Consider the following 13,255-nt stretch of genomic DNA (forward strand, 5'->3'; position numbering starts at 1 on the left):
ATCAGCCAGATAAGTACTAAAGGCATTCCTCCTGCCAGGTTTGAGAGTTTGTAAGTGAAATGTCAAATAGCCAGCCACAAAGACCTATTTTGTCGCAGGGAAATGCAGATACCCCGCCAACTTCCAGATCACAGACAAATGCCAATCCGTCCACATCGTCGCGTCCTACAAATGTTCAGCCGCAGCCACACGCACAGTCTCAACGGCCTCATGATCGGTGTTCATCAAACTCTAGAGAAAGTGAACAAGTGTTTACTGAATATGTATCTACAATGGCCCGTGAATTCGACAAAAAAATAGCTGACATGAAAAATGAATTTCAACGCCAAATGCATGCCATGCAGGAATTAATGAGGTCCAATGCACAACAGGTAAATAACAGTGTTTTAGAACTACGAAATGAACGTCGCATGGAAAATATAAGTGCCAATCAACAACAAAATGTACCTCTCAGTAAGGCTTCATTGTTTAGTCAAAACAGTACAAGAACAATTGAACACCGACAAAAGAAGATTTATCCGCTGCCAGCGTTCACAGGTAAGCCAGAGGAGTGGCAAAGTTTTATCGAATCATTTAAAAGCACCACAGCCAAATTTAACTATTCAAATTTACATAACATTATGCGCCTTCGCGAAGCCATATCAAGGAATGCCAAAGAAACGGTAGATGCACTCTTATCGAATTCTGCCAACGTTGACGCCATTTTGAATATTCTAGAAGAAACCTACGGTAGACCCGAACATTTGATAAAAAGTCAGATAGAAAAGATGAGACGTATAACACTAACAGCTGAAGATAGCCTTGATCAGCTTATTGAATTTGCCAATAAAATAACAAATATGGCCACTTTTCTTAAAAATGCAAACGGTGAGCATCACTTGTCTAACCCCACACTTTTAAGCGAAATAGTCGGAAAATTGCCTACCAGCCGGCAACTACAATGGGCAGAAAAATGTATTTCTATTGGACGGCCAGCCACAGTGGTAGACTTTAGTGAATTGTTAAATGGTATACGTCGCATTGCAAATATGGTGTCTGATTCCCTCCCAGTTACCCCTCCAGCGAAAAAGCGTTCTACATACACATCTACATCATATAATTTAGCAAAAGCAGGTGGTCGAAAATTTATTAATGTTGTTGTCGCCGACAGAAAGTGCTTAGTCTGCAATGGAGAGTGTAACGACCTCGAACATTGTAAACATTTCAATTCTCTTACAGTTGATGCACGTTGGGACATTGTCAAAGATTTGAAGGTGTGTTTTTGCTGTATGAAAAAGGGTCATCGTACTGCCCAATGTTATAAAAAAGGAAGTGCGGTGTAAATGGTTGCAATCGTCTTCATCACAATTTATTACACAATGCCACTGAAGACAATTCTTCTATCAGCCAAATTCGACAACACGAAGATACCTCAGCAAGTACTAGCTTAAATTCAGACCGTGATAAATTCAGTTGCCACTACAATGGACTTTTTGCCTCTAATGATGTGCTATTTCAAATAAACCCAATAAAATTGTATGGCCCGGGATCAGAGGTTCGTACTTATGCCTTTATAGACGATGGATCTAACGCCACCATAGTAGACAGCCAAATAGCACATCAACTAGGAATCGTTGGTAAGAAAAGCACACTTGAGTTATATTGGTTAAATCGAGATATGTCATTCGAACAAACAGAAATTATAGAATTGGTAATAAGCGGAATTGAGGATAAAGCAGTAAAATATAAAATGTCAAATGTCTTTACGTCAGCCAAGTTAGCGTTGCCAACTCAGTCCTTCTATGCCGGTGAGTACACTGAAAAAGGATTGTATTTGTCTGGATTACCGTTGAATAGTTATGATAATGTACAGCCAAAAATTATTATCAGCCTCAGTCACGCTTTTTTTTGAAATTCCAAGAACAGGCTCTGGGCCAATAGCAATGAAAACAAGGTTGGGTTGGATAACATATGGACGTGTTAATAATGATGTATCCAATTGCCGAAAGTTATCATGTCTGGCGTATTTGAAGAATAACGAAAAAGTTGACGATATAAATAAACTTATTTCTACGTATTTTTTAAAAGAATCATTTGGTATTAAATCAGATGTAAAGCCACTTCTATTAAAAGATGATGCTCGCGCCGTAGACATTTTAAAGAATACAACAAGAAAAGTAAATGACAGATATGAGGTTGGTTTGTTGTGGAAGGAATTTTGTCCAACATTTCCCGACAGTTTTGCGATGGCTATGAAGCGACTGGAAGGTATAGAAAGAAAAATGGCACGAGACCCTGTTTAAATAAATTGTTTTTAGCAGGTCCCGATATTAACCAACCTTTGTTAGCAATTCTATTTAAATTCCGCCAAGCTCCTTTCCGTTACTGGCGATATACAAGAAATGTTTCACCAAATATGCGTAAGAAGAGAAGACTGTGATAGCCAAAGATTCGTATGGAGAAAGGGTAAGCCTGAAAATTCCGTGGAAACGTATATTATGAAAAGACTGATATTTGGTGCCACATGCTTGCCAGTAGTGGCTCAGTATGTTAAAAATATGAACGCGAAGACATTCGAAAATGAATACCCTAGAGCAGTTCGTGGAATTTGTAAACGTCACTATGTTGACGACTATTTCGACTGTTTTCAAACTGAAGATGGAGCAATAAAGGTGGTAAACGAGTTAATAGAGATACATAAAGCAGGTGACTTCAATTTACGACATATAAATTCCAATTCTGAAAATGTGAAAATGAGATGTGGTGGTTACGACAAAAAAGAAGCGGTAAAAATGGAAAAAGACTCTGAACGTATATTGGGTATGCACTGGCTCACCAAATCAGACAATTTTGTATTTAAACTTAAATATTCCCATATTCCTCAAGAAATCCTTGATTTTAAGCGTAAGCCAACAAAATGAGAACTTTTAAAACACCAAATGTCTATATTTGACCCATTTGGCTTTCTAGTGGACTTCATGGTGACGGGAAAAATTATTATGCAAGCTGTTTGGAAGGCAGGTGTACAATGAGACGAACAAATTTCTGACGAATTATACAAACGTTGGCAGCTGTGGATTGAGGAATTGCCGAAAGTACAACAGTTTGAAATAGCCCGATGTTATCATCTATCATTTGAATCAGCTATTGTCGATTTGCATATACTTGTCGACGCGAGCGAGCAGGCTATGGCCGTGGTGCTTACTGGCGTGTAGTGAAGGGTCAGCATGTATCTGCGGCATTTGTAAGTGGAAAGAGTAGCTGTGCACCAATTCGATACCACACTATTCCTAAAATGGAGCTTCAGGCAGCAACAATGGGCGTACGTCTCAAAGAATCAATTATTACTCATCACGACATTCGAATTCGCCATTGTATTTTCTGGAGCGATTCTAATACAGTCCTGCGATGGATTAGGTCTGACCACAAGAGATATAAGCAGTATATGGCTAATCGTTTATCGGAAATTCTTGAAGGCAGCCGTATTGAACAGTGGAAATGGTGTCCAGGAGAATTAAATCCAGCCAATGAGGGCACCCGTGCCAAATTTCCTCCTAAGTATAATGCCAATGGTAGGTGGAAAAGTGGTTCTGAATTTTTGATTCAAAATGAACACTTCTGGCCAAAAGAATCGTTCGATCCTCACGTTGATGATACAAGCGAAGGTGAAGTTTAGTTTTGATTTGTGACCCTGATGCCCCTAGATCACTATGGAGACGAGGAAGAGTAATTGAGTTATATCACGGTAGAGACGGTATAGCCAGATCAGCAGAAGTGGATACGTCAACTGGTGTCCTTAAGCGCCCTATTTCTAAATTGGCTGTATTGGACGTTGATGTTTCTACAGATGACCAAATAAGTGATTCTCATCCTTCGGAATCGATTCACGGGGGTGGGAGTGTTGGCGACATAGTAACCTTGCCTTAGAGATCACAATTATTTATATTTATTTAGTTTTTGTTACTATAAGTGTATTTGTTTATTTTATATGTATTTGCATCTATTTACTTGTAAATTGCAATATGAAATTAAAACGGTTCTTCAAATTGGTGTATTGGTGCGCAAAAAAAATGTAAAATGTAGAGAAATATAGAAACCCTATTTTAAAATCACTTTGCGCCAAGACACTTAGCAAGAAACCACGTAAGACAAATTATTATAATATTGTTAGATTAATAAATTAATAAATTCACTTTTTAGAGAATAAACAAATCTACAAATGCCTAACGTCTAATTGTGGCTATATTAAATAAATCGCCTTTTATTTATTTCATCGTTTATTCTCGCTACGCTACAAAGTGACACCCAATTGTGACCGTTTGATCACACTGGCCTTATTTTAGTTCAAAATTATTATGCACACGAATTTTAATTTTTTTTATGAAAATAATTCTAGAATAATATTGTACTTTTTCTTAAATTTTATAAAAATGTTGTAGTTTTATTTAATCATACTTAATATAATTAATATCATTATGTTTAATTTCGCTAAAATTTAAGAAAAAAAATATTACGGAAGGTTTTTGTTCTTTCGTAAAAATATAAAAGGGTTTTTTAAATAATATTTCGTATTATACACGAAATTTTTGTAAATATTACGAAAAGAGAAGTTACGAAATTTTTTTCGTAAAGTTGATCATGGATTATTTACAGTGTAGATGCTTAACTAAAAATGCTATAGAAAAAAATTTTGGAAGTGATAAATAACATAAGGTTTCAACATATATTTATTAAAATAAACAAAAAAAAATAAATTTTCATGTATAGAAAGGATAAAATTTGCAAAGGACAATATGTGAAATTTTTGTAATGAAAAAAAAGAAAATATTTGATTTTATTTTATTTCATGTACATATTGGCGAATATTATTTATTAAAAATATTTTAATTAACTTTAATACATATGCTTAAAACCTTAAAGTCCTGAAAAGTATCACTTTATACTTAATAAAAAATATGTAAAATTGTAACACGGTGTAACAGATCTTTTGATTAAGTATTTGTTTAACAAAGTATTTACGAATTCTTTGTTCAATACTATAATAAAATATTTCAATACACTTATTAAAATATTATTCGAATATGCGATTAATTCACAAAAATTGTTTCAATTATTCTTATACGAATTATTTTATATTCGTTGGAAAAAAAAAATTATTTTTATTTAAATGAGAACCCTAGTTAATTCATTTTTATTAAAACTTATTTGACATACTAATACGATTCGTGTAGCCTAATATAATAGAGTATTCAAGAAACCGGGTTTGAAAAATTGCCATTATTAAAAACCGGTTTCGAATAGGGTTTTGCATTTTATTATATTTTTGTATATTATTATATTTTATAAGAATATTAGCAAGGAATTCAATAATTAGTTTTTATATTGTTATAAACAGGGCAAGGATTTTCATGAACTAAAAAATTAAAAATAGTGCCTTATAATATGCAATATAAAATAGGAAAATATGCACTAAAATGTGAAAAATATGCCCCAAAATATATTTCTTTGTGAAGGTACATAATAATAGATATTCAGATCTAAAGTTTTTGACAACAAAAATACAGGGTTTTAAGGCTTTATGTACTATAATACCACTTTAACGGAACCACGACCACGAGAATCACAAAAAATATTATGGACGTGAGAGAGATGTAAGAACAAAATTTCATAAAGTTATATTTTTATATAGATAAACAGATGGACAGACTCAGAAATTTATACTGAACCGATACGTTAAGGACCAAATACCAAATTTGTTGTAAAAATATGAAACACAGAGAAAACAAAAAATTGCTTTAGAAAATTTAAAAAATATGCAAAATATGCTATAAAAATGTTGGAAAAATGTATGCAATTTAGAGTAAATATGCATTTATAACAAAATATGCAAAAACATGCAACAACAAATCGATGGCATTTTGTAGCAAATTCTTTGATTCGAAAAGAAAACTAGTTAAATGTCATTTTGAGTTACAGATTAAAAACATCCATTTGCATAGAAATCCTTGCCCTGGTTATAAAGAAGAAAATAAAATATAAATAGAAACATTGCAATAAATTATTAGTTTTAAAATCATTTTTATAACAAACATATGTAAAATTAATTTCTTATAAAAAAATAACAAAAACAACAACTGATAAACGCTGTTTTCTGTTTGTTTGGATTTTGTAAACTACTTACATACTTATTTTGCTGTTTATTAGATATCAGTTAAAAAATAACATCAAAATCTACTAATTCTTTATCCAGATCATTGCATGAAGATGAGCGATTATATAATTCCTCAGCAAACTTTTTGGACTCTGCTTTGGTGGAGGAATTCAAAATGTTGGGTGCTTTCCTGAACTTAAGTAAACTTATCACATTTATGTATATTACACAATTCTTGAGCATATTGTCTGTTAATTTAGCTTAAGTAGTTGAATAAGAATTTAGCAAATCTATAAGGATTTTGCTATTTTTATATTTGTGCATGTATTATATAAAAAAGGGAATTTAAAAAAAAACGGTTATTCGACATAAAAACCCAGCTTGTCGAATACTTAAAAAAATATGAAATATTCGAAACCGGTCGGTTTTTAATGTCCAAAAAAAACTGTTTTGGTTGTGAATACTCAACATTCTAACCTGTATTTATTAATATGTGCATTGTTTCAGGTTGCAGCGGCATTGCGTGAAATGCGTAGAGTAGATGAAGAAATGAAGAAAAGACAAAAGTCATTGCAGGAATCGTTAACAAATAATGAAGACCACCAAGCGTTGGAAGATTGTGAAAGGTAAATATTTCAATAAATAGGGTTGTTACATAACAAGTTTTATAAATTAAACAGAATCAATTTTAAATAAAATCAATACAAATTTTACCTAACTACATTTTTACTAACTACATAATTTGGAATTTGTAGAAGCTAAAACAAAATCAATCGAAATAATGATACAAAATCAAAACCATTCGGACCGAAATGTGTGACAAACCTATATATGTACCTATTTCAAAACAAAAAATGATTTTATAACTCAACACTAGTAGTTACAAAAACCAAACACAACTAATGTCTTGTCAATGCAAAGTTATTAAATGTATTTTCAGACTGAATGTTAGCACACAAATTAAAAACAATATGAAAATAATTCTGATTTTCAAAAAATCAACCCGAAAATACATTTAATGTTTACACTATAATATATATATTTTAAACAAAGAAATAAAAATTTCTGTGAATCCTATTTAAATTATAATTATAAAAAGATTTCTAATCTTTTCGAAACTTTTTTAAAATTCAAGCAATAAAAGGTAAAAAAGTATGTAAAATTGGTACTTATGTTATTAATAACTTTTGAGCATCATAAAAAATAAGTTTCCTTAATTTTTAAAAATAAATTGGTACTTTTTAACTTTCAGTGGTAAACAATAAATAATCATCCCCCCTATCCACCTCTTCTTCTCGATACTTTTAAGCTGTAGATATTATTATTTTTTTAATATTTTTTAGAAATGTCCTGACATCAATGATATTTAAACCCAGGTTGTATAATTTCAGTATAAATTTCTAAAGAAAAATAAATATTTTAAACAATTAGGGTAGGTACCTCCCATATTAATTAAATACAAAATTGTTTATCTGGGAAACTAATACAACTAAATTCTTAAAATTTTGCACGAAGAACTTTAATATTCATCTGTAAATTTTTTTAGATTTTCCAGACCAGACTTTCATCTGGGGAGGCCTCAGCATGAATAAAATAGAAAAATTCGTATATATGAGAAACTATTAGAACTTTAAATTTTACTTAAGGAATTTTGAAAATACTGTTTATCTAGGAAAATATAGAACTAGATTCATCAAATTAAATTACTTTAATATTTACTTTAATATTTATCTGAACATTTTGGAGGAAAAAGGAATTAAATAGAAAAAATCGTATATCTAAGAAACTATTAGAGCTAGAATCTTCAAATTTTATATGAATAACTTTGACATTCATGTGAACATTTAGAAAATAACGGGCGGACTTTCAACTTGTTCCTTGGCACCACATATATGAATTAAATACAAAATTTCGTATATCTTGAAAACTGTTAGATAATTCAAATTTTTCATAGATAGAAATTGCAATAATTTGCTTGGCATCTCTCATATGTATATAATCTGGAAAACTATTGTGGTTGTAATTTTCAAAATCATTAAGTGGGTTTTTATTTATACTAGAGGGTAAAAAAATATTGTATAGCCTATTACGGCTTTACTTGGGTACATGTTGATCCCTGTAAGAAAAAGAAAGAGAAGAAGAGATAGGGAAGATTGGAAGAACTGAGACAGTAAGAAGAAAAGGAGAGGATGAATAGTGTAAGTTATGGGATTCACACCCATTTTGACAAATAAATGAACTCTAGAAGACGTTCTAATTGAATGTTTGACAGTTCGGATAGATCACCAAAATAGGTCGATCCAAGCGTCCGAAACCGGGCCTCCGCCGAAGCAGGGCAATCGCAGAGAAGATGAGTATTAGTCTCTTCTTCATTCTCGTTTTCACAACTCCTACAGTAGTCTTTGAACGGGAGGGCAATGCATCTAGCATGGTTACCAAATTTACAGTGGCCAGTGATAACCTACTTAACTGGGGACTTTGGATATATATGTTTTATTTTTTGCTCTCGGTAATGATTTAGTCATTACCAATGCACTTTGCTCCGAGATTAAGCATCTTATTTGTGTAGAAGTGGAGGTTTTCATTTAAGATTTACATAAAGTAAGTTCAGAAAGTTTTGCAAACGTTCTCTGTATTGAGAGGTGCGAATTTAATATTTATCTGGATTGATGTGCGATATATACCGGTGTAGGGTATAATATTCTTTTTTTTGGTCATTATACATTTCTCCGTTTTTTTGGTTCTCTCGTATGCAGTGTTGCCAGAACTCCCATAGAATAAAGTGCACAATGACTCTCAAAAAAGTGCAAATTCACTGAAAAAAGTGCTAAATTCATATCAAGTTTTTTAAAAGTCCATTAAGCCTACCCGTCTGTGCGGCTAGCTGTCCACGTATAATGTCTGGTCGCAATTTTTTACATAACTCAACGAGATGTTTTATATGAAAAATGCAAAAGACTATTTCAAATTGATCCATGATTTGACCTTGCCTATAAAATATCCTTTTACAAAATCAATAAGGGGTGATTTCAAAAAATTTCGAACAAAGAAGTAGGATTTTGAACATGACCCTCTCCGATTTCGATTAAATTTGGTACACACATTCCTCTTGTAAATACGGAATTTAAAGTTCTCCAAAATTTTCAAATTCGTTACGGTCCAGATTTTATCGATGTTTAAAGTTTATATTTTTTGGATTTTTAACAAGCATTAAATGTAACATCGTGTATTTACTAAACTGTTTATCCGATTTTATTCTTTTTAGTTCCCAATTAAAGCCTTTTTCTTGTAGTTTCAAAATATTCAAGATATTTAAAAATTTGATTATTTGGAATAAAGAAAAATTATGGTGTCTTTTTTGAGATATCCTTGATTAACACGATATTTTAAATAAAATATTTTCAAATTGCATGACATAGGTTTTACTTAATTAGGAACTAAAACGATAAATATTTTAGAAAATATACGATGTCAAATTTAATACTTGTTGAAAAAAATCTAAAAAATTTTAATTTTGAACATTAATTAAATCTAAACTGTAATGAATTTAGAAATTTTGGTGAATTTTAAAATTCGTATTGATACAAAGAATGTTTGTACCAAGTTTTATCAAATTCGAAAGGGTAAGGTACAAAACATGTTCGAAAATTTTTTAATGCCCCTAAGAATAAGCATATACATACATATGTATATACATATATATAAAACAACTAATAACACTAGGTAACAACGATTTTGATTAGGATATAAAACCTATATGGTTTTCTTTGTTTAGGACGTCTAAGACCAAAAAAAGTATTTAAATAATCTAGGATGTTAAATCTTTTAATTATTCATTAAGAAAAAAATGCTAAAAAAGTGTTCGGAAGAAAAAATTTAATATTTATAGTTTTAGTTATTTTTTATATAAACAATTATATGGGTCTTTTTCACAACACTTTAGCAGATGTATTCTTATCGCAAAAATATTGAAAATTCAGTTGAAATAATCTTAAATCTTGGTGAATAGATGTCAGGTATATTACTCATACTTCAAAGAGCTTTTAGGAAACAATATAAATGTTGATGTAACAAATGAATTTGAGGGTTATATTCAAATTCGCAAGTTTGTAATTCTGGAATAAATTATCAATAATATTTTCGAAATTAAAAAAAATAACAAAAATAAATTTAAAAAATTTGGTAAGAATAAAGGGAACTAGTTATATTGAATCTTTTTTTATGAGTTGATTGATAGGTTCCCAAAAGTAGTACAAGCACCCCAAAATCGGTACTCATTTTCTCCAAATTTAACCGCACTCCTGAATGATGATGCAAAATTAAATATAACCTTAATAAGTTTTATAGGATCTTAAATGTCTCTATCAAATTCCATAAGAATCGGTCTATATTATATCCAAGCGTCCATAATAACTTGCTTAACATCATGTGCAGCGATGAAATTCTTCATAATAAAGTTTACCTCTTTCAGAAAATAAATTTATTCTTAATAAATTATTAAAACATATTAGTATTATGATACATTCGAAAAAAATGATTTGTTTTAAAACATCCTTCTTAGAGCTCGGTCCGCGACCCAAACCATTAATATCGTATTCCGAAAATAAAACCTATACACGATAATAAAATTTAAGCATAAATCTAATAAATGAGTAAATCTTGGTAAAACGAGATGTGTTGGTGCGTATGTAATATTCGGCATTCCCGAATTTTTACCTGTTTTTACATGTTTATACATTTTTATTTTATTGTATATTTTAAATTTTAATGTAGTCACTTCATTGTAGTGACACCAAATTTTTTAACAAAACAAGGTTCTTTTGTGCTATACGCACAATTAGGACGAACGACGAATTTTTCGGAACGAATTTTCGTCATCAGATATAGAACACACTAAAGTATATGAAAATACGCACAATCAGTGTGTATGACGAAATTCGTCGTTCGTAACGAACTGTGCGATAGGTTTGTTTATATTTCTTACGCAGACGAACGACGAATTAATTGGGGAAAATTGTTTTAAGACCAATTTTGAAAGCCCGAATTGTCTGAAATTTGGCGGTTGTGAGTACAGCTAATGACAATACAATATTATATTTGAATATTCGAATGACAATACAATATATATTCGAAAATTCGAAGTTATGTTCGAAAAAATTTTTATGGTCTTAAAATAATCTCTGCGTCATAAATACTAAAAATAAAATTTTTGAAAATTCGAACTTAAGTTCGAAAAAATTTTAAAGCCATTAAAACCAGTTCGAAAATTCGAAGTAATGTTCGAAAAATTTTGAAGCTGTTAAAATTATCTCAAAATTCACAAAAATATAATTTTTGTTCCTTTTGTTTACTTTTCCAATTTAATTTACAGTGTAAATTATAAATTATAATAAACATATGCAAAAAAATTTTTGTGAGAATTTCTTAAAATTTCACAAAACATCTCAAAACTAAATTTTTGCAGTTCTCTAGACAAATTAAACTTTAAAGTTCTTTAATTATAAAAAGTCCAAAATAGAAGAAAAATGCCAAAATTGCACTTTTAATGCTAAAAAAGACGAAAAAGTGCTAAAAAGCATCTAGCACTTTTTTCTAAAAAATAAGTGCAGCCGACGAGAAAAAAGTACTAGAATTGCACTTTTAATGCCGTTATGGCAACACTGCTTGTATGATATGTATGTGCAATTATTCTCCTTATTTTCAGCTTTAATTACTCTTGAGTGTTATCGTGACATTATCCTCTATTTATCCCTTTTTAAAATTTGTCCGTACTATTGAGTTCTTTTTTATATACGTTTCCCACCACCAATTTCTTAATATTCTCTCTTAATCTTATCCTCAAATCAATAATCCTAACATTCTCTTCCCCTTAAATTCCGATCATCTCATTTATTTATGAACCAAGTTAAATTGCTTAAACTAATAAATTACAATTTGTTATATTTAATAAAATATCTTCTTATATGGGTGTTCGAGCGATTTCCTCATTTTTTTAACTCGATTATATACATGTGGGGAGAGATATTCTTACAAAATTGATTGGTAAATATCGTTAAAATATCCTTATAATTATTAAAAAATTGTCACGAGATGAAAAAAGAAACCCTTACAAAATTGATAAAATATTAATTCATTCACTAACTTATTAGTAAGCAACTGGTTAAAGATAATTAACGAGTGGATATTTTTATTTATTTCTGATCTCAATAGGAAATTTCATATATAACACCATACAACAAATTGGGAAAAATTGTTGCACACATGAGCAAGACCATATACGTTTGAAACTACATACTTGATATTGTTAAATTACATTTTTGGTTTATTATTTTCTGATCGTTTCTTCCTTTAAAAGGACTTTAAAGTTTGAAAGGAAGAGTAAGTTTAATTATATTTAGCTTAAATTTGGTTTGGTCTAGTAGGTCAATATAGATATCGATTGAAAGAGGAGAATAACAGTATTTTTACAAATAAAATAGTTTTAAAATGTTAGAAAAAAAAACTAAAAAAATGTCCTTTAAAATTTTAATCCTTTAATATCCTTATTTTCTATAGTCAGTTTTTTAGAAAAAAATATATCTTATATTCCCAAATTTCATGTCTTTATCTTTATTAGTTCTTTGTAAAAAAAATTAAAAGTTAAGATTCAAATTAAAAATATTTTGTTCTGAATATTTTGTTTAATTTAATTTATTATTTATATCGATTACCTACCTTCGTTATCTCAATGTCTGTTAATTTTTTATCCCAAGGTTAAATTGACAGTTTTCGGACAAAATTTAATTAAACATAACCGGTGGTTGAGATAACAGGCCTTAAAATATATAAAATTTTATTTCGTATGATTATGACGGTTTAGTGATTAAAACATGCATGTTCCGAATTATAAAATCCACTTCAGGATAATATAACAATAATAAATCACTTAAACGCACATAACTCATTACTTAAGTAAGATATCCATATACAATTTGTTACAAGTATTGCTCTTATATACAGAAATATTATCATGAAAGTATAATTGGTCATAGCTCCCATTCAAGGTCCCCTCCCGAAAATCACTTAAACGCACATAACTCATTACTAAATTAAGATATTGATATAAAATGAAAGGTTTTCCTGTCG

At 30.2% G+C, this 13,255-nt stretch overlaps 1 protein-coding gene across 2 annotated transcripts in view; it reads left to right on the forward strand.

The window, feature by feature from the left end:
- LOC111688377 (myosin-I heavy chain) overlaps positions 1 to 13,255 on the forward strand; it is a 1,083,699-nt gene that overhangs the window by 248,164 nt on the left and 822,280 nt on the right. For both annotated transcript variants that reach the window (XM_046950624.1, XM_046950625.1), the window contains one exon: positions 6,638 to 6,756. In XM_046950624.1, coding sequence (XP_046806580.1) covers positions 6,638 to 6,756 — 119 coding nt within the window. The remainder of the gene's footprint in view (positions 1 to 6,637; positions 6,757 to 13,255) is intronic.

Source organism: Lucilia cuprina, chromosome 4 (assembly GCF_022045245.1).
Source record: "Lucilia cuprina isolate Lc7/37 chromosome 4, ASM2204524v1, whole genome shotgun sequence".
In the NCBI taxonomy this organism is placed as follows: domain Eukaryota; kingdom Metazoa; phylum Arthropoda; class Insecta; order Diptera; family Calliphoridae; genus Lucilia; species Lucilia cuprina.